A 21,508-nucleotide genomic window follows, 5' to 3' on the forward strand; every position below is an offset into this window, starting at 1 on the left:
TCGGGCATCGATATGTGATTGTGAGAGCATTTTTTTCTGGGCAGCCATATAGGTCCCTACACCAAAATCCTTCATATTTTGTTGAATTGCACGTTCGGAGCCATTAGCTAGACCAATTGTCCTTGCCACCCTTAAATGACTTGACGAAGCAAAGCCAAAATTAGCATCTTCGACAGCCTCGATAGCTTCGCATTCGTATGGAGCAAGTATCTTTTTGCGACCTCGATTGTGGACTTTTTCGCTGCGGCGCGCAGTTCCTTCTTTAAGGATTCGATAGCCAGTTCGATTTGCTATATTATGTATCTTAAATAGCTTTGTACGAGGCAATTTGCCAGCTGTGTGGCGTGCATCAGCAAGAAGGCGCGCTCGGCGCGGCGTATCGACTATCGTTTTTGGCGTTCGTAAGGCCGCAGGAGAAGGAGGATCAATCGAATGAGACTTTCGGCAGACGCGTCGTCTATTTCCCTGTTCAGAATCCATTGTTCCCTAAATTTGAGTGAGTATTAGTAGAGAAATAGAGGAATGAAGAAGGGGGGGGAGGAAGGGGATCTGAGAACTGCCATAAATTTTGGCGCCAAGCTTCGGCCCTTGGCACAGCATTCCGGACACACTGATGAGAATTATTCAGCCACATAATGCTGAACAGCTTCGTACTGATAACTTTGTCACTCTGATTTGCCAAGAGCGACAGCGACACCAAATTGTTTCGATGCGCCTCAGTGCGAATCCAAGCTGTTCGCACTGCTGTACTGTTTGCTGGCTGACAGAGTTACGGGCACAAGAGATATCTGTGCGTGAATGAGTACAGATACAGTTAATTCTAACTAGGTCCGCTCTCCGCACTATCAATATTTCTTTGTCCCTTCTTTTTCTACGTCAACAGACGACGGGATCTAAGTCCTTCTTTCGACTTCGTCTGCCTTGCCCATCTTACTCCTCCAACTAATGCTTAAACAAAGACTTCACTCCCCTCACCAGACATCATCCTCATGGACCCCAACCAGGAGCCAGAGCCCGAAGCAGAACCACCATCCTCCCCAACTTCACTCACCACCTTGCCCTTCCCCTTATTCATACTCGCGTCCGCCGCTCCCTTACTGACCCTCCTCCTGACAGCCCACGGACTATCTCTCCTCACCAGGCCCACCTTCCCTGGGTCTTCCAGTTCTTGAGCAGCTGATCGCTGCAATTGTCCCCGACTCATCCCCTCAATCTTCTCCACGAAATCCTGGACGCTCATCTTCCTCTCCCTCGTCGTATCACCGGCTCGTTGACCCGAGGCATTCTGACCATCCACAAACAGGGATGGAGCAGCCATTCCGCTAGAGCAGTCTCTGTTGGCGAGCAGAGAAGTAACTTCGTCGGTGTCAATATGCTCAAAGCTTCTTTGTCTCGAAACTCTGAGAGACCCAGTACTGAAACTCGGCTTGTAAGCCTCGGACGATCTCCTTCGCATGTGAGAGCTTTGTCCCATACCGATACCGATAGCCGTACCAGGCCTGCTGTAGAGACTTGGCCCTCGCGGTTCAGAAAACTGGTTCGAAGAATTCCGCGCTCTGCCCTTTTCCTTCGAGACACGTTCTGAAAAGACCGGAGTATCGAATTTGATCATGGAAGAAGGCTCTTCTACCAATATCTTGCTGGCTTCAGGATGAGGAGACTGCTCCCGAGAGATGCTAGATCTTTGGCCATTGCCCGCGGATCCTGCGAGAGGCGGGAAGAAGCCAACATGCTCAGTGGTAGCAGATAGTCCTTCTTCCTGAAGGGTTTCAAAAAGCCCATCAGCAGTCGTGGACATGTCGTGGCTGAGGTCTGGCATTGGGGTAATAGAAGGACGGTGCTCCTGGAGGTCGTTCGCTTGTGTCAGAGACCCCAGATACCATCCTGTCAATTTTCGAAGCGTAGCTTTCCCCAGATGATCGCTCTCAGTAGACCTTCTGCTCGAACTTGAACTCTGAGACCCAAGCGATGCTCTCCGTAGCCCGTTATCCCGTAGCTGAGCTTCGAGCTTCTCCACAAGGACAGATTGCCTTCGACCATAATCACGACTTCCGGATTTCTTGGGACTGTTAGAAGTTTGCCGTGAGAGACATGCACATGTCGAGTCTTCACTTGAGGATGTGACGTGTTCATCCCAGATTATCTCATGCACGCTGCTTCCTGAAACGATGGTTGTGGAGCATCGTCTTGCTGAACGGGTCAGAAGCTCTTGTTGGTCAGCACGACAGTGGAATAACGGAAGGAACTCAACTTGAGTCACTGCAGGAGTCGCAACCGTGTTGGCGATGAGCTGGACCTTGTCCGCAGTCACTGAAGCTTTTCGCAATGAGGCAATTGGGTTCGGGCCAGTGCTCCGAGAGGACTGTCGAACACTCGTCTGAGAAGGCTCTCCGTTCTTGGAACTGGTCGGTGGCGAATTGATGCCGAAGAAGGAACAAATATAAGTGGAAGTAGTTCTGTTGAACTTAGGAGGCGGAAACGAAGTGATAGCATTTGGTCGTAGAGAAGCTCTCCGTCCTAAAGATGATGTCCTTTTCTTTGAGGCCCGCCTAAGAGTGATCATGGCGGGAGTCTCACCTACATTGGTTGATACACTGTTGTTCTCAGCTTGCGGCGACGACCGGAGGCTTGGATGAGATGTGCTGGGCTTTCCGCTGGCAGTACGCGCATTCTCCCGGTAGCTTTGGCTGGCAACAAGATAGGTACTTATCACAGGCGCAGGAGATTCGGACAAGACTCTTGTGGACGCAGCTTTGGAGGGCATAGTCCACCTTCGTGGCTTTTGTGGAAGACTTGCCCGACGCTTGGTTTCGACCGAGCGCGCTATTGAGTCTTTACGACGCGCCACATGAAGAGCTTGCAACTGTTGCCTCATCAAAAACTGACCTGCTGCCGAGAGAGCTGGTTGAGAGCTCGATTTCTGCCGCAGATCTGGCACAGAGGTGCTGTTCAGGCGTTTGCGGGTACGATGTGCTTGTATCGGCTGCTCTTCGGTGTCTCCAGTGGAGGCACGATCTAAGCCGTCGCGATGACGTCTAGACCTTCTCCGTCGGCGCCGATTCTTCATAGATAGGCTCGTTTGATCTGAGTCCGCAGGCCTGAATGGAGGAGTGTCGAGATGACCGACAGACAGTGGTGGGCTGAGAAGGTTGGTATCGACACCATTTTCCGGTAGTGCGAAACGGTTACTTCCGCCCTCGAGAAGGCCAGCCCTCATTATCACTGTTTGAGGGTTTGAGGATTTGCGTGGCTCAAATCTGGCCAGAGGTTTGCCGCTAAGGCGGGGGCGTGATTGATTCTCAAGAGAGCCTGGAGGACAGGTTGGCTTCCGATGCAGAAGCCGTCCTGGAGGCCTTGCTGAACAAAGGTTAATGAGGTCTGACACACCACAACCTGGCCAGAAGCAACGAAACTATTTCCAACAGTAGGACTATAGGGTAGAGAGCGATCTGATATGGATGGATTAATCGGGTGAAATGAGCGTGAGTTGCCTTGAGTAATAGCGACGAGGGAAGAAGCCAAGGGAGCATAGCAAAGAAAGAAAGGTCTGAAGAGGGGGTCAGAGGAAGGACAGCTTGTCAGATCGCTAGAAAGAGCATCCCATAGGCAAGCGTGACGAAAGGTCAATGGCAAGAACGAGACGCGTCTTGGCATAGATCTTATACCACTGCTCGCTGCTCGTCAACAAGAGCGGACGCAGAATTGCAGGATGATGGTATTGAAACATCAGCCGAGCTTGAAAGCTTTTGTCCGTCCATGGTCTAACCGTAGATAAATGGTGTCCGTAAAATTGTTCTCAGCATCGAAGCCAGCATCACCAGTTCAAAACAATACGCCAGATCCAAAGGTTTTTACCCGTCTCAAATGGACTAGATGAACCTGCCCCCATGAATGGCACTCCGAAAGCAAAGGGTATCGAGCCAGTACCACTATCCATAACAGAATAGAAGCAGGAGAAAGTTGTACATACAAGTACATGATCACACAATCAGACATGATGGTCATTATGCGTAAGCGAGCAACACATCATAGGGCAGGAAGAAGAGTACGCTTGCGTGGAGTCCAGTCAATGTTGGGCGGCGGAGGCGCGGCAGTGTCACGCCCAGCAGGTAATTCCACAGTACGTGGGACATGTAATGTCGATATCGCAGGTTTGCCATTGCCTGACCGGGGGTCAGAATCTCGTGCTAGATCTTGGTAGAAGATGTCAAAATCATCAATTTCAGGGGCGACGTTGTCGGACGAAGTCCTTGACGACGCCGAATCATTGGACGCTGGTCGGGCTTCATCGATATGGCCCGTTCTGCAAGGTTTCGATGCCTTTGGCGTCCGTTCCGGAGAGGGCGGGTACTGGTCCTCCCTTTTAGAGCCGAAAAAGGATCCCAGAGTGGTAGAATCGGCGCGATGGAGCGGGGGCTTGGCCTTCATACTGGACTTTGATACCACCGTTCTCAGTGGAGCGATATTCGAGTCTCGGGTTGTCTTGGGCTTTGAATTTGATCCTTTCTTGGATTGCTTCTCCGCTGCGGATGTGCTGGGGGCTGTGTTTGCATGCCATGATTGCCGCCCTCCCTTCGGAAACCTTGCAGGAGCTGACATTGCAGCGCTTGATGTATGCGTATAAGAGGCTCTCTGCTTTGTCTTCTTTGGCCGCTTCGCTTTCGGCTTTTCCTCTACCTTCTCCAGCGCGTGCAGATAGTTCTTCCTCATGCTTTCCACGATCCGACTGACTTCCTCCCGAGTTGTGGGCACATCAGCCTCGAAAAGGCTTGTCCTTTTAGTATAGGACGAAGATGATTCTTCCGAAGACAACAACGAGGGTACTTTGACGGAGGAGTAGTCGGACGCAGTGTCGACGAAGGGAAGTTCCTGTGTAACCGAGCCTCGAGGACTGGGCAAAGGAGGAATAATGGTAGCGGGAGACAATGGTGGTGGACCTGCAGATGTAGCGCTTAAACCTCTCGACCTGCTTTCGACACTGAGTTTCTTCTCTGGGAACGGCGCAAGAGGATCCCTGTTCAATTCTGCGATATTCCTGTCCACCCCGTCCTGGCCATATATCGCGACAAGACGTGCGTATTCTGCTTTCCACAGAGCCTGAATAGTTGCATTCTGTTCCTCTCCTCTGCTGAGCAAAGAGGTTCTGCTTGAAAGGGTTTTGCCAGGTGACAATGGAAGGGGAACCTCTGATGGGCTTAACAGATATGCTTTAGCCGCGGTTGAATTGCCACTGTGTCGGTTGCGTGGCGGATTGTCTGGGTGTGTACTTTCAAGAGTGGCAAGGCCGTTATGGAGATTTAATGGCTCTGGAACATGTCTCCGATAGGGTTTTAGTTCGGGTCTGGGTCTCGGGCTTTGCTCCGCAGTCGTATTCGACATCTGTAACGCCGGTGCAAGAGATGATCGGGTTGATGCCGATGCCTTGCTGTGGGCGGGCAATTTGATGGAAATCGTCCTTGATGTCCTCTTCGGCTCCTTCCGTCCAATGATGTACTCTCCTTCCCGAATATCGGATAATGTTCGTTGGTGATCTTGGGTAGTGATGAGGAGCTCCCCAGAGCTCAGCCTTCTACTGGTCTGGAGTTTTACTGGACCATTGCCCTTGATGGGTGTTGCACCAACAACAGGAGGTGTGCCAGGAACAGCGGCTTCATAGGGAATTGTGTATATAGCAAGGACGTCGAGATCGTCCTTGGTCCTGGCCACTTCTTTGCTGCGAGGCGCAAAGCTGAGCACTGGGGCTCGGCCTTTATCGGTGCTGCTGTAGGGAACACCGATCAGCTCGAGCTCATCGGTGGTATGATGCGTTGGTGGAAGTTGAGAATTGAGTTTCCTAAATGTGAAATATCTCCTGATCCGGGTCTCCATGGTAGGCTTGGAACGTAATGAATCGACATACGGTGGCGGGGGACTCTCTTTCTTTCGGGTGAGCAGGAAGACCTTGGGAACGAGATGGCGGATGAAGTAATCGCCAATGTCTCTTAGACGACGCAGGGGGGATTGTGATTAGGGAGGAAAAACGCGTTGCCGGCTAACGAAGCTGGCGTTCGAAGTGGTTGTAATCCGCGAGCAGGTTGGCGTGGTGGAGGGATCCCGGGAGTTAGGAGCCACAGGGTAAGGATGCCAGCTCAGCTTTGGAGTGACGCCACGAAGCCGGGGGACATGGATCTTGAGTCAGGGCTAACTAGTAGCAGTCTTGCATTTCTTGGGATCGCGCAGGACAGAGTCATGCTGTCAACTGCTGCGCGTTATTCCATAAAGAGATGCAAAGGATGGATGGCACAGGGGACAGCAAATATCATATTCAGAGTGACACACGGCAGACGACATCGGATCCATGCTTACCCTTGTGCGCCTTCGACAATGGAGGGACAATCCCAAACATACTTCTGCACCCCAGGGCGTCAGGGCTGGATGGCTCTAAACTAGCCGTGACAATCATCATGTGCGGAATCGATCGGCCTAGACGGATAAAGGATAGTCGAAACTGGCAGCAGAGCGAGAATGACGGATCAGGTCTAGAGGGCAATCAGTGGGAACCGCGGAAGAAAAGGGCGTAAAGCAGGGCCGACATAGTTACCACGTACAGCACCTACAGGCACCTACAGCACCAATAATGGCCGGGCAGAGCTGGGGAGCCCAAACTAACAATTAAAGTTGGGGTGACCTTTGCCGGCTCACCGGAGCCAGGCAATCAAAATCCTCCCCCATATTCTCCCAATCTTTCTCCCTGCGGAGTGAGTTCACTTATCTTTGAACCAGCCTTTCCTCCTCCAGATTGGCCATCATTCTCGTGTCTTTCCTCGGGAAAACGTCCGCCAATTCCTTCTGGTTGCCCCAAGTCACTTACTACGTAACTCCCACAGGCCGCACTTAGTGCCTCATACACCGCCACTCGGGGGCTCGCCTACGAGGTTACCTCTCAAGGTCGCAAGTATGAGCAGTAATACGAGTACTCCGTACGATGTGGTCGATCAGCATCCGCTTAGGGTGAGATCATGTCTGCAGGCATGCATGTAGCTCGTACGGATGTATGTGTACACGGTACGTAGTATGTACACATCGGCCATCTGGAGCTTGTCCCTCGTGATAGACAAGCTCCCCAAAAGAAGGTCACCCAGGGTCCGAAGAACATGTCCAATCAGGCTTCACAGGCTTGCACCACCCGTACGCCATCTCTGCGGCTATAAGGTTGGACCGCATGGCTTCTCTGTACACTGTACGAGGATATGGCAATGTGATCTAATATGATTAACACTATGATTTCTTGCATGCAGTAGCGCTTGCCGGTCCTGTCTAAACCACCCCTCTCATTTCAACCATTTTATCCTCAACTGCTGCTATTTTGGTTCCTGCCATTACCGTTGCCATTACCGTGTCGGCCTGGTTGAGACAGCCCCAGACACTCTGCCATTCGGTAGAAGACATCAATATTGCCGTATGTACCACCAAAGATATCTTGGCAGGGACCTTGAGCGTATACAGGCACATCTGTCAGCGAATGCACACCTTGGTCTGCCGTAGTCGGCAGAGTCCCGTTTATAACAAACCCACCAAGACCATCCCGGTCGTTCACGTAGTAGTCATCGATGGGTAAGCCTGTCCTGTTTAATGCGGGTACCCGTACACCATCCTTATGGACGGTATAGTTTTCGCGACGATCAGGGTTCGCAGCTAAACCAGAGAAAAGAGTGTAGCGAGGATCCCAGTTGGCCGGGAAATAGGTACCGTTGGTGTATACCAGGGACGTGTCGTTGCGGGAACGGTCTGGAACGGTGTACTGGGAGAGACCACTGTTTTCGTAGGTTCCAATTGCATCCCTCTTTCTGCGATCGTTGTTCTGAGCCTGTAGATACCGAGTATCAACAGAGCCCATCACGTCAAATCCATGTCCATGATCCGCCGTAACAATAATCTGTGTATCCTCGAGCTGACCTAGCTCTTCGAGATACTCCATGGTAGCTTTGACGGTGTCATCAAGTTCAAGTAGTTCTCCTAGAGCACGATCGTAGTCAAGGGAATGCATCATCTTGTCGATGCTTGCAGCCTCTGACATGAGGAAAAATCCATCATCTCCATGACGCTCGTTGAGAATCTCAATAGCTTTCAGTGTCATCTCTTTGAGCCCCGGCTGATCTGCTGCAGAGCCATTTCTTCCGTCAGGGCTGTTCCTCTGGCCGAAGAGATTCCTGGTGTAGACGTTTCGATCAAGCCACTTCGCCATGTTGCTGACGGAGAAAATGCCAAGAGTCTTTTTTGAAGTGTCGGTCACCTGTAGCGCAGTGTTGTTCAGGACAACATTGTAGCCTCTGTTTGCAAACTCGGCGTAGTAGTCCCTGCCTTGGAAGGATCTTCTGTTCGGAAAGAATTGCTCAGCTCCACCACCGAAGAGCACATCAGGTCCGGTCCAGTTGGTCCAGGTATAATTCGTGATACCATTGAGGAAAGAATCTACCACTTCCCCGTACCGACTTCGGTCACGGGTATGAGCAGTAAGCGCGGCTGGCGTTGCATCAGCGATGAAGGCAGTGGACACAATGCCAACGCCGCCGTTGTAGACTCTCCGGAAGATCTCGGCAATTGATTCCACTTTCGGGTCATCCGCTGGGCTCCTTGAGCTATCCGCATAAACACCAAGCGCATTTACTGTGCTTTTATGACCAGAGTAGAGAGCCGTGGCAGAATTAGCGCTATCCGTGATGAAAGAATCCAAGGAATGAGTCATCTGATGCCCAATAACAGGAAATTTATCCATGGCCATGGTACTTTGATATCTGCCGTTGACCATCTTGTGGGCAATAAGACGTGCAGCTGCAAACAATCTGGTTAGGAGATGCTCTACTTGCAAATCGAATTACGGCTCACCAGTGATCATGTTCGTAGTCATTCCATCACCAATGAACAGCACCAGGTTCTTAGCTGTACGCCTCGGAGGTATGTCACGGACTCGCCAATTTGCCACAGTGGTCGAGCCATTGTAATACATCAGGGTAGCGGTATACTCTCCTGGCTCGGTGAGCACAACGTTCCGGTAAGCTTTAGCGGCCACTCTGACAAGAGATGGCCTCCCGGCATCCTGTGCAAACAGATCTGTCCCCTTCGTCAGCTGATATCGGACTTTGGCTGCTAAGGTAGCTGACCTTCAAACCAGGTGAAGTTCCAGGTCTCAAGCCTCGGTTCCGCGACTGAGAAATACGTGGTGGCACTTTGAGCCTGAGCTCCTGCCCTAGCAATCGTGAAAGTGAAATTGGAGTCTGGTGTCGTGTTGGCCCTTGCTTCGCTCCCATTGACAGGCGCATGCACCTCGAGTCGTATGTCGAAGCGCTGCCCTGGGAGGAAATCTGCTCTATTACACAGGTCAATGACAGCCATGCTCAGTCCGTGGAACAGCATACTGATCCGGAGGGAAAACACATCCCAGGCTAGGACATGCTCCCAGACGCTGGAACGTCTGCCCGTGGCATGTTTGCAAAAGCGACAACGCAGTCAAGCTGATCAAAGAAAGATGAGATCTCATCTTGGTGTCAGCGTAAATGCGTTTCAACGTCAGGTCCTGTCATGTAGCCTTAATGCACTCGAAGGACCGTGGCCTTGCAACCTGGGTTCCATGCTCTTATGGCACTCAACCGTGACATGCATCTTGATTGATCTTCAGGGCAAGCATGGCATAAGGAAAACGGTCTGTAGAGCTAAAACAAATACAATGAAATCATCGCCTTGGCTCGCCTGTCAGCACCAATCAAAGTGCCCACGTTTTCCAACACCAACCACTCACAACCCTTGGCAAAGACCTCGTGCCTGCATGCAGGCATTACATTCGCACATGGAACAGCTCTGGGGGGTTCTACTCGTCACTAATAGCGGAGAGCTCGCCACGAAATATCTTTGGCATCATGGATCCACTTCCACATTGCGGCGTTCATAAAAAAACGTGGAGGGAGATGATGTAGCCAGCGGCTTCTCTGCATTCCTGCCACTTTGAGAAGTATACCCCGGACGAAGAAACGAGACAGTTGAGTAATTTCATTTTGGATGAATGAGATGGATCGTCAGGGTTAGCTGACACGGCAAGAGCGGGGGCTTCGTTGAGAAGAGGAACATAACACATCAACCTCCACCAAAGGGACAGCACTTGTGGGTTTCGAACCATACTTATCTGATGTATTTTTACTGACTTGGTGTATAGGTATTGCCAATTTTCGCCTAAGATATAGTACGTACGTAGTAGCAAGGTGGTGGGGGAGCGAAGTGAATCTCGAACAAGGGCAAGGATCGTACATACGTAGTATGCGGGAGATACCAGGATCTCTAATCAACGAGCTTCCGGTTCCAGATAGAGTGACCAGGGCCTACACTTACTTTTGACATTTAACTAGCCAAGATGCGAGATTGTGCAGTGAGTTTTGGCACTTCCCTGATATGCGGGAGCTGTACTGGTAAATTGCATTCAAACAAATGCAGGATTTGACGGGTAGGTGGGTTCGTCCTTCAGCACTCAGGTACAGCCAATCATGGGAATGCTTTCACAACATCCTAGCCCACGATAGAGTTAAAGGCCCTGTCTAGAAAATCTTGCTGTCTGTCATCTCTCAAGTTCTCATGGAACTCAAAGTCTTTTCACCAGGATCAAGCTTAGTGTTAGACACATCCTAGCCGTTACACGAAATCCTAAACACGTGCTTCCACAATCAGGTCTTCTCCAGGATCATGTAAGACATCTGGCACCTGAAACCTACTACGTATGAAATTGAGCTCGAGATATGCTAATCATCATCTCCAGTTCATAGGAATAACTCTCAGCTGAATGGACGTTCTCAATCTGTGGATTCTAATCGTGGTCCAATCGGTCACAGTTTTTGACCCCAACGCTGGGATGGTCCTTGCGATCCTCTGACGTCAACGTTCTCTGCCTGATCTACTACGTACATAGTGGTTCTCATCATGACGATCAGCCAGTTGCTGGTGTGAAATGGAAAGGCAGCCACACCACAAATCCTTGATTGCGTTGGTAGTCCCACGATATGTCTTTCGGGAAGACCGAGCTTCGCCACAGTCCTTGAAACTGTTTAGGTCCTATGCCAGCATAAGGGAGTGTCATTTTCGTAAACCTCCCCTACAGCCAGGGTATCAATCAAATCAAACAAAGCAAATCGAGGCCCTGATTTGCTTTTGATTACTATTTAATCAAAATCCGTGAATTGTTTCAAATCTCAGTCAGCAATATATTTCTAAGGGTTTACTTAAATTCTCGTCGAGATCGGGTGTCCGCCAAGACTTTTTATATTAGTATTCTATCAAAAATATCCTCGAATGTTTCAAAATAATAGACTTTTCTGTCAAGACTTCAGTTTGACGCCGATTTGCTTTGACGAAGGCGCTGATTTGATTTGATGTGCCAAGCATTTGATTCCACTGATTTGATTTGATGGACACACTTAGGGTCACCTTTACACAATCGGCAGGGCATGCAGCCCAGGACCAAAATTCAGATCTGGATCTGTACCTCTGAGTAGAGTTGACCGTGATATCTAAGTCGTCCATATTCAACAAGTACTTAAGCAGGTAGGCGAGTCGACACTAATAGCATAATACTTCAGAATAGGATGTCACCCATTACATCCTTTATGGCTGTGATGCATCGAGTACGCGCTTTGCACCCAGAATTATCGAGGCGAAGCACTGTATCCTGTGATCTTCCTCCCCACAGCCACATCCCTGCTCATGGCATCACACCGTCTCCTGCGAGCTGTTCAATGTGCTCGACCGCTGGTCCTAAGGTCTCCAGATATTTTGGATCGAGACAACAAGGTCCTTCCCGCAGCCATGGAGCGTCTGTGTCGAGAATATACTCCAGGGCTCCCTAAGCCATCGGCGAACATATCAAAGGCCTAGTCGAGAAATATCTGCGCTGGTCTTCTCACCACGTATCATTTCGGCCACTACTTTTCCAGTTCCCAAACTTAGTGATATCCCCCACGGACCATGACCTGCCGCAACAAATACACCTCCGTCATGCGGAGTTTTCGTTCCCCTACCCAAGCTGCTGTCCGGAACCCTGGTGATGATTGGCGTGCCTCGGTCTGTTACTGGTCGGAAACAAAGAGCCTCTCGTATCACTTCAAGGTCATTTTCTGCAACCGCATCTCTCATGGAGGCTACTCGACCCATCAGTTGAACAGCAACCTTTTTGACCTCAGTCATGGATTCATGTTGCATAATCGCCCCAGTCGCTTGCTCGGGAAGTGGTAACCTTGGATCGTTCAGCCCAGCTATATAAATCTCTCCTCCTGTTCGCGAGAAGATTTCCGGCGCCCATGAGTAGGTCTGCGTAGGAGCGGAGAAGATCGCATGGCTTCTGCCATACTTTTGCTCGTCTAGCACAGAATGTCGCGGCGATCTGACGAGCAAGCTATAACCTGCCAAGGGCGAGACCGGAATGGAAACAGTTGATTTATGAAACAAGTTTTTGAATACTGCTGGTGTCCACGCGCCAGATGCTATCACTATGGCCTTGCATGTGATCTCGCTCGGGACATTACCTCCATCTGATACCAGGTTGACACCAATTAATGAACCTTCATCATCCTTACAAAGAGAAACGACTTTGGCGGGATAGTGCACTTGTACACCACGCGTTCTGCATGCTTCCATCATAAATTCACAAAGACGCAGTGGGTCCACCTGAGCACACCCATCTTCGCTGCTTATCACGTCTAAGCTTCCACTTTTTTGCTTTGTAAGCCATGCCGGAGTACCATCTTCGTTCACCACATCATGGCCTGCAGATACCTCAGCCCGGCTGGTACCATTGAGTAACCAATCTTCTCCCCTTGCTCCGGTGCCGACACCAACACCTTCCTGGATGGCAAGGCTGAGAGCCGTACTGGGAGCATAGCCCCATTTCTCACTGCCATTATTGTTGTCGGCAAGCTTCTTATGAAGCTCAAAGCTCAGGGCACCAAGCTCTGCAGCCCCCAATGAGAACCAGTCTTTTGCGAGAAATCCGGCCGCGTAACCTGATGCAGAGGCGAACAGCCTTGATGACGACTCCACGATATGGATAGAGGTTGAATCCTCCAGGGTTTCGGAGAGATAGAAAGCAATGGAGACGCCAATGATGCCGCCACCAATGATGACTGTTCCCATACTTGTAGAACTCGATGATGTTGACCTGCTTCGCGCTTATTTGCAAGTTAGGTCGAATGCCTTTACCTTAGCTGTCATGGGGCAGACAGCACCAGGTGAACGCGGTATCACGTTTATAGCTGGAGTTGTCTTATCATTCTGATATATTGATGTCTCTCTCCAGCTTGATATTAAAAAATTGTCTAATCCATGTATAGATTGAGAGCGTAGCTGGTATTGCTGCAGAGGGGATTAGTAAAATGGAACATGGTGGTCTTCGTTAAGAAGCAGCACTACAAAGCTTCGAGCGCTTTGCTAATGGCCACCAAAGTAAGACGCAGCATTGCGATTTCACATGACGTATGACGCTCGCTTATCCACTTTCGGAGGATTTCCGGGTTATTCTTACTACGAGAAAATATTATAACTAATTGTATCGTACCACATTGAATAGTAGCTCATTCCGCGTTTGAACCAGAATACCGTGCCGACTAAGTCAGACACACGGCGTACTGCTAGAGCATCACAAGCATCGCCACTGATTACACAGCTACTTGTCTATCGGTCACCCGCTGTACCTACGATGACTTCAAAGACTATCATATTAACAGGTGCAACCAGGGGTAAGTATGTCCACAATAAAGACGAGTAACAGCTTATGCTCTTATCCAGGAATTGGCCTGGCGATAGCCAACTTCCTTCTGAAAGGATCCGAGAAACATAACCTAGTAGTGCTTGGTCGAAATGAAGAAGCTCTTCGCGAGCTCGAGGCGCGTGCACCGTCTCAGGTGAAGCCATTGGCGGGGGATTTCTCGAACCTCTCCTTAGGACAGGCAGCCGTTGACCTCGCTCTATCTACCTTCGGACGCATCGATGGTCTGATCATCAACCACGGGACACTGGGTGAGGTAAACAGGATTATTGATTGCGACCTGGTCAATTTTCGAAAGACATTTGACATCAACTTCATCAGCGCCGTTGCTTTGGTGAGTTGCCCATAAAGTCAAGGAATTTGATCTCACAACGGATAGGTCAAAGCAGCGATTCCAGAGCTGCGGAAGTCAAGAGGTCGTATTGTGCTCACCTCTTCAGGAGCGGCTGTGAATGCGTATTCAAGCTGGCTTAGCTATGGGAGCTCGAAGGCCTCAACAAATCATCTTGCTATGACCTTGAAAAGCGAAGAACCAGACATAGTGGCCCTAGCCATTCGACCTGGAACTGTCGACACGGAGATGCAAACATCCTTAAGAAATGAATTCGCAAACTTTATGGACCCTGAAGATAGGGCGAAGTTCGCGAACCTAAAAAGAGATGGCAAACTTCTGCGTCCAGATCAACCTGGAAACGTTATGGCCAGACTTGTCTTGAATGCGCCGACCAAGCTTAGTGGACAGTTCTTGAGGTAAGATTCATTTTCGCACTCTTGCATACGACTGACAAAGGCAGCTGGAATGATGCATCGTTGAAGGACTTTCAGGACTAAGCACACAAGGGGGGAAAGCACCAACACCATGACAAAGGGTATCCCAGACATAAGCCCTTTTATGCTTTGCTTACCAGAAAAGATTTCAGGTGGTATTTCTCAATGGCAGAAGTAAATACATGGTTGCTTTGGTGGTTGCGAATGACAGAACATGGGAATCGGGTACCAACAGTATTCCAAGCTTGAATGACGCTAGGCGCTCGAGAGTTTGTATTTCCTAAGATACAGGGTCAGTACGTAGGCTTTGAAGAATTCCTGACAAGGTCGCTCGGATTCTGCTATAGTCAGTCGAAAGATGAAAATTGAATACACAAGCTTAAGCATCAGACCAAAAGTCTTCATGTTTAGCATGGAATGGTGTTTGCATCACAGGATGGAGATTTTCAAGAACAGGGAAAGCTCACTCAGCTTGCTGATAATGTAAAGGAACAAGATCAATGACGCTAGCCAGCCGAATCTGCGTAGATAGTCAGATCCATGGTGTCTACTTGAGCGGACTGTCTTCTGATGTATGCCATCTATTTTCAGGTAATCGAACCAAGTGGTATTCGTCACAGGGAAGTCCGAATTTGATAGTACATGACTTGTTGTTCATCATTTGAGAAGCTGCGGTCCGGAAGACGCGTAGGAGGGGAGTTGGGTCAAACGTACCCTGCGGGCTATCGACGAGGCACACTGGCCTCAAAGTGTGACTATGGAGCGCTGAGGAACCTAGGCACCAGTATTAGCAACGCTTCTTCAGTATAGTATGAAACAAAACAAATTGAAGAGCAACTAAATCAGAAAGTCCGTTTGGCTAGGACAGGTAAAGTCACCATGAATAGAGTAAATCGATGGTATGATAGGGGCGACACGATATTCATCATGGTATGAGCAAGAGAAAGCTGCGGAAAGTGTCACGTACTTACTGCGTGTCTCCATATGAGTTGAGTAATCGGTTTGCATGAAGGAGAGTTGAGTTGGTTTTGAAATAGAGGTGGTGAATAACTATGTGAAGCTTCAACAAAGAAATGTTTAGCGCCACGGAACACGGAGCTTGGTCCGGCGAGTCACTACTTGCAAATGCTCAGATTACATACTTTAAGGTGAGACAATGCGTCTGCCTGGCACCATGAAGGGCACATTGAAAGATGTCAGATCGAGAATTCGGCGGTAGGTGACTGAATTAGAAGTGTATTCCCCAGTAATACTAACTAAGAGAAAGGGAACGACGACCTATCGCTTCCAAAAGGTATGTCAAAATCATCCTCGAGAGCATATCGCGACTTAACAAGCCATGATTCCTGTAGCGACAGTCCAGAAGATTATCACTGAGATCCTACCCGCGTCCTCCGGTCAAAGTTTTGCCCGAGATGCCCGCGACCTGCTCATCGAATGTTGTGTCGAATTCATCACTTTAATCTCGTCTGAAGCAAATGATATTTCAGAAAAGGAGGCCAAGAAAACGATTGCAGTGGAGCACATCGAGAAGGCTCTTACAGAGCTTGGCTTCCAAGATTATGTACCGGATGTTCTTGCGGTAGCTGACGAGTTCAAGGATCAGCAGAAGGTACGCTTAGTCTCGCTATCTGGTGGTGATTCACTGGTTGTTTTGCTGACAACAATATCTGTAGACTCGAGAAAAGAAGCAGAACAAGATGGAGACTAGCGGCATGAGTGAGGAAGAGCTACTACGGATGCAAGAACAAATGTTCTCGCAAGCGAGAGAGAAGTACAATGCCGCTCCAGACGAGGCATGAAATTGAGCAAAGCACTGGCACGACAAAGTGGAGTCTTGCCACATTATGTGATTATCTGGAATTTGGACCTTCCTGAAGCTCTTTATGGCTTTTAGGAGGCGGCATCAGACACGCGAGTTACCAGCATTCACTTCCTCCCCCTTCATGTTGCGCTTTGGAAAGAGCTCATGTAGCTTAACACCACAATCATGCAAGATGACCTCCCGGGTCCATTTTTCTCTATTTTCGAGCCTATCTGAGCAAGGCCATATGCGTTCATAATCCCGTGCCCCCAGTTTTGCGTCTCTGCGACCAACAAGAAGGACTAACTTCCCTGTCACCTCTGAACACAACATGTCACCTGCTGGTCCTTGATTCAATCGCTTCACCGAGAATGCAATGATGATAAATTAGTCGTCTCCCCAAACCTAACTTTGCCTAAAGAGCTTCGTGATACTTTCTAGGCCCTTAACGCATTCTGAGAAATTCGTTTCGCCCTTGTACAACGTTAAAGCACAGCTCCCTGGTCCTTCCAATTACTGTCACCCAGCCCTCGATATTTTCGACTTGAAGTCTAAATGCTGTGAACCTATTTCTATTTGCAATTTGATGTTACTTCTAATCAAGGCCGAAATGCCGAAGGGACGGGAAACGAAAGAGACACGGAGTCTATAATGAGAAACCGCTTAGGGGATCGCTACCTTGTTACGTTGCTACTATTCATTTAGGTACAAGGACTTATGGCATATGCTGTGATAAGATGTGTCGATACAAGCAGTTCATTAGTCATCGGATAGAAGCAGTACGATCTACCACTTCAAAGACCTGGTAGGGTACAGAACAGAACGACTTTTTCCCAAAATCTTGCCGGTATCTCCTCTTCAGGTGAATGGAAGCAGAGCAGCGCATCTCGGTACAATGCAGCAGTGGCACTTCACTGATGTGGTGTCGGAGAATGCGACATGGCCAAGGGGCAAGGCTCATATCACTTTGCTGACTTCGTGACCTTTGCGCTAGAGGAGCTTCCCTAACCTACCGAATGCGGATGGGCTAGGCTGAGTAATGAAAATGGTCAACGTGTAGGAAAGATTCGGACCTAGCAGGTATTGGACCTGTCTTTATGATTGTCATTGTCTGGCATTCGGGCTCAAGACAACAAAAGTCATCAACATACGCTAAAGTTAGAGCACCACTACTAGTACTAGCACACTTGATCTGAGCTTTAGCGCCCCGTAAAAGATGCGCTATAGAAGTGGAGCCCAGTACTACGGTAGAGCTGCTGCTAAGACCCGTCACCCGTAGGGCCCCCTTTAGATCATTTGACCTGGCTCACAGGCCTGTTTCACGTACTACGTAAGCTTCAGCCATCCACCCCATCTGCAAATGACACGCTAGTACAAGGAGGGCTAGCCCTACTGATCTAGCTAACATATATTGATGACTTTTGATGCACGACTCCGTAGTAGGATGGCTGAGCATTCATCCCTTACTGGTTGGGTGAGTTGCGCTGGCCCATTGTCGACCACCGAAGCATTCATATGTGGTTCATGGGTTGACCTACAGGAAAACTGGGACTGCATCGTTACAAAGCCACGTGATGGGCTATGTTGACTGAGATTTTGCTTTTACTATTCTTGCATGTTCAAAAAAGGTTCATAAATTAAGTGCCTAAACTGTCGACATTAAACCCCTTGTATGTTGGATATGCTATGTAGGAGATTCCAAATGTTGGTACATTGGACGCCATGACCAAGTAAGCGAGAGAATGCAGCAAGATTTACAAATCAGCAAAGGGCCGCAAGCAATGCAGATGTTGTGAAACGACGATGGATGCTCCAAAGCGGTACGGGTGTGTCCTTGGAGGCGATGGTCCAATCCAAGGGGTGACACCAATAAAAAATATTGATCAGCTTTAACAGAGCCAGATTTTTGGAACTTTAGACTGATCGGATCCAGGAGTCTGCCCAAAGGGGGCACAGCGTCATGGCACTACGGCTCTCTTGCTAAACTTGGGGGCTCCCGGCTGAATACGAGTCAGGGCGTGCACCCGGTAGTTACCCAGTCCATTTTTTGAGGCCACCGTGTCTTATTTAACCTCACCCTCTCCCACCACATCTCCCACAGTTCTGTCTCTGGTGATATGACTCCGCACTAGACTGGCCATTCCCATGCCCTTGCGGTGAATTGCAGCACTACCAATCTGCCTGTTATGCTCCCCGAGGCTGGTCATAATGCCACCTTGAGGGTTACGTGTCATCTTCAGTGATTGATCACCCCTACACTCCTACCGCCTACCTCCACCAAAGGACTCTTTCGTCACATTCCAACAGCACTGTCAATTTGTTCTTATCACCTCTACGCTTTCGACATGTGGGAGCACCACGATTCAGAGGAGCAGGACCTTGAATCTGTTGATTACAACACCTCCACTCCCCCAAGCCAGGCCGGTTCTGAGTCGCCCGCACCTCAAAAAAAGAAGAGGAAAGCATGGGGACAGCCCATTCCAGAGTTCGAGAAGATTATCGGACCTCGAAAGCGAGCTAAGACGGAAGCTGAGAAGACTCAACGCGCCCATGAGCGTACTCTCCGTAACAGGCGAGCGGCGGCTCAGTCTCGTGACAAAAAACAAGCACAGTTCGCTATGATGGAGGTCGAGAACCAAAAATTGCGTGAACAGCTTGCTCAGTATCAGGCTCGTTTCGGCAACTTGTCAGATACTCCAGCTACAGTTTCAGACATTGTTGAACCGCACACCTCTTCTACCAGCATCAACGCCTATCCAACACCGTCACCCGATGCTACCTTCCACCACGAGTTGTCTGCCACCGACCTGGCTGCATCAACACCCACCATCTCAATCTCAGGACCTGTTCTATCACAAGACGAGTCCGGCCTTTCTCAATACCAAGTATCACCAACCCTGGCACCTACCCTTCAGTTAGATCCGAACCCCATACAAGAGGACCTCATCTATCATCAACAAGTTCCCTCAGAGGCTCTATCTGGTGAGCTCCCTGACGCGACACAATACTCAGCAGCAGTATTGTTGGACCCGCAGTGTCAAGCGTCAGTGGGGTCCACCAGCCTGATCCAACGATCGGAGCTGAGCCCTTCTTTCCATCTCAACTTCCAACTCTTCAACCTGACGATACTGATGACGATCTTCGAGAACTTCTCGAGTTCAATGCTCACGCCGATGTACCAGATATTTCGTACCTTAGCGGGGGACTTCTCGATGCATTCAGTCAAGCCGGAGGTGCTCGATCATCATTTCCAGCTGATTCACTGTTTGATTATGAGTCCTATGAAAGGGACAGCTCGACCGGTTTTCCGGATGAAACTCCTCAGCCGTCTTCTCGCTTGCAACCCGATCACCGCGCGCCTTATTACGGTAGCAGCGGACCGAGCGTTGCAGCGTCAAGTCACTGAGGGATCAAGTCTGGAAGACCCAGAGAGCTGCCAGAAGTGGGCCTCGTTGTTAACACTCAGGTGGACGATCAAGTGGCTGGACAAGGAGCATGCACGGTATCGTGAAGCTCGACGGATCGGTAGCTCTTTGGCGGATACAACAGGCTCGAACCCTCAGAACTCCGACAGACTGGGGGTAGGTTATCAAGGCGTCGATTATCGAGCGGTGGAACGGAGTTCGTGGCGTTGGGATAGCGTGCACTTGCCAGAGCTGCTTCGGACTTGCGATGTGTTAAGTGCTGAACAAGCTGCTCATTGAGCAGAGCAGGATTCGCATAGGATTAATCAAACCCAATGCTGCTCATCTAGTGAAATCCCTACGACAGTTCTTGGTTCGGCGTTGTAGGTCAATTGTGCCTTGTCCCTCACCATGGGCTATGAGAATGTACCTGTAACTTTGACCATCCTCGATAAGCCATCTCTGGGCCAGCGAGACTAACGTGGCTGCAGTCTGCCGCTTGTGTCAGACAGAATTGCAGAGGGATGTCGCGAGCCCACCATCTCGTATCGTAGCCCTCCTTGCAACCCGCGACCCGTTCTGCAGACGCTGGCAGCTGCGGCCAACGCGACAGACACGTATCAGGTCTAGTGGCGGTGAGGTGCCATACGTCTTCTACTAGTCGGATGGCGCTCGACAGAAATTGTTGGAAATGGCGCAGTACCAGTCTAGAACCACCGAGATGATTTGGCTATCTTACTCAAACAATGTTAATTTTACTGGTCGGGAAGCAGGGTTAGAATTATCCTACTGAAACACTGTTGTAAAAGACTGGGAAGGACTTTCAACGCAAACTCGATGATTCCCCACCATCCCAGAGGTTTCCTAGCATAATAGTGGCCTCAGGGTCGATGCTGACCGCGTCACCGATGCCTTAACCAACCGTGATGACGGAGTGGGCGCCATCGTCCCGGTCTCTAAGTCATCCTGGTCGGTTGTTTGCACAGACGATGAGCACGTCCATCGTCCTCCTCTCGAACAAGCCAGTATCAAGTCTCCACATCAGGCATTTCTTCGCAGGCCATCGTCTGCTGGCCCTAAGCTGGACCATGTGACAGAGCATGTTGACCGCCTCGCCTCCGTCTTCGCCTTCCTCGTCCAGCCTGTGGAGCAAGTCCACAGCCTAAAGTCTTAGTCCATTCGAGCCACAAGTTCAGTGAAATCTCCCGTCCCTCCTCTTCCGGCTCAGGGAGCATCCAGGAGCTCTGGAATGCCGTATATCCATTCGATGCCGATGACGCCCATGGAAAAAACATTGGCAAGGGGCCCGTGACCCCTTGCTGTGCCCGGAAACACCTCCGGTGCCGCATATTTAAGTGAGCCACAGAATGTTCGCAGCCAAGCGTTTGTTGATAACGACATTAAGTTAGCTAAGCCAAAACCGGTGTTGGCGACCTCGAAGTCAGCTTGAACACGACCAAGCAATTTCTGGGGTTGAGATCGCGGTGAACTACCCCCTTTGCATGGAGGTGACTAAGAGCCTCAAGAACCTGCCTCAAACCACTCATACGTTGGGCCTCATCGATGATGCTGGCGTCTACGATGTTTCCATGGCGATAAATCCATAATGATTGTGGGCTCCGGGGTCTCCCAAAGTTCAAAAAGCCTGCGCCATATTGGGCCGTCGCACAGGTCAGCATCATCATCTATGGTCGCAGCGAGCAGAGCCGTAGCGCAACTTACATGTGTTAGAGGATGGTAGCAAACAGCGTACGG

At 49.9% G+C, this 21,508-nt stretch overlaps 7 protein-coding genes across 7 annotated transcripts; 3 read left to right on the top strand and 4 right to left on the bottom strand.

Moving 5' to 3' along the window:
* Positions 1 to 949: 949 nt before the first annotated feature.
* On the bottom strand, positions 950 to 3,217 carry EPUS_06068 (uncharacterized protein; the record flags this gene model as incomplete). The annotated part of the gene is made up of 1 exon (XM_007803757.1): positions 950 to 3,217. One exon carries the CDS (start codon positions 3,215 to 3,217, stop codon positions 950 to 952), a length of 2,268 nt encoding a protein of 755 aa, XP_007801948.1.
* An 809-nt stretch (positions 3,218 to 4,026) lies between these two features.
* EPUS_06069 (uncharacterized protein) lies at positions 4,027 to 5,868 on the bottom strand (the record flags this gene model as incomplete). The annotated part of the gene is made up of 1 exon (XM_007803758.1): positions 4,027 to 5,868. The coding sequence occupies one exon, from the start codon at positions 5,866 to 5,868 to the stop codon at positions 4,027 to 4,029; it is 1,842 nt and encodes a 613-aa protein (XP_007801949.1).
* A 1,462-nt stretch (positions 5,869 to 7,330) lies between these two features.
* EPUS_06070 (uncharacterized protein) lies at positions 7,331 to 9,372 on the bottom strand (the record flags this gene model as incomplete). The annotated part of the gene is made up of 3 exons (XM_007803759.1): positions 7,331 to 8,811; positions 8,866 to 9,090; positions 9,141 to 9,372. 3 exons carry the CDS (start codon positions 9,370 to 9,372, stop codon positions 7,331 to 7,333), a joined length of 1,938 nt encoding a protein of 645 aa, XP_007801950.1.
* A 2,508-nt stretch (positions 9,373 to 11,880) lies between these two features.
* On the bottom strand, positions 11,881 to 13,146 carry EPUS_06071 (uncharacterized protein; the record flags this gene model as incomplete). Its single annotated transcript, XM_007803760.1, has 1 exon — positions 11,881 to 13,146. The coding sequence occupies one exon, from the start codon at positions 13,144 to 13,146 to the stop codon at positions 11,881 to 11,883; it is 1,266 nt and encodes a 421-aa protein (XP_007801951.1).
* Positions 13,147 to 13,708: 562 nt separating this feature from the next.
* EPUS_06072 (uncharacterized protein) lies at positions 13,709 to 14,608 on the top strand (the record flags this gene model as incomplete). Its single annotated transcript, XM_007803761.1, has 4 exons — positions 13,709 to 13,748; positions 13,798 to 14,111; positions 14,157 to 14,527; positions 14,572 to 14,608. The coding sequence occupies 4 exons, from the start codon at positions 13,709 to 13,711 to the stop codon at positions 14,606 to 14,608; spliced, it is 762 nt and encodes a 253-aa protein (XP_007801952.1).
* A 1,130-nt stretch (positions 14,609 to 15,738) lies between these two features.
* Positions 15,739 to 16,347, top strand: EPUS_06073 (Negative cofactor 2 complex subunit beta; the record flags this gene model as incomplete). Its single annotated transcript, XM_007803762.1, has 4 exons — positions 15,739 to 15,760; positions 15,813 to 15,839; positions 15,898 to 16,157; positions 16,222 to 16,347. The coding sequence occupies 4 exons, from the start codon at positions 15,739 to 15,741 to the stop codon at positions 16,345 to 16,347; spliced, it is 435 nt and encodes a 144-aa protein (XP_007801953.1).
* A 2,347-nt stretch (positions 16,348 to 18,694) lies between these two features.
* On the top strand, positions 18,695 to 20,053 carry EPUS_06074 (uncharacterized protein; the record flags this gene model as incomplete). The annotated part of the gene is made up of 1 exon (XM_007803763.1): positions 18,695 to 20,053. The coding sequence occupies one exon, from the start codon at positions 18,695 to 18,697 to the stop codon at positions 20,051 to 20,053; it is 1,359 nt and encodes a 452-aa protein (XP_007801954.1).
* Between the last annotated feature and the right edge of the window lie 1,455 nt (positions 20,054 to 21,508).

Source organism: Endocarpon pusillum (genome assembly GCF_000464535.1).
Source record: "Endocarpon pusillum Z07020 unplaced genomic scaffold scaffold2714, whole genome shotgun sequence".
Classification (NCBI taxonomy): Eukaryota; Fungi; Ascomycota; class Eurotiomycetes; order Verrucariales; family Verrucariaceae; genus Endocarpon; species Endocarpon pusillum.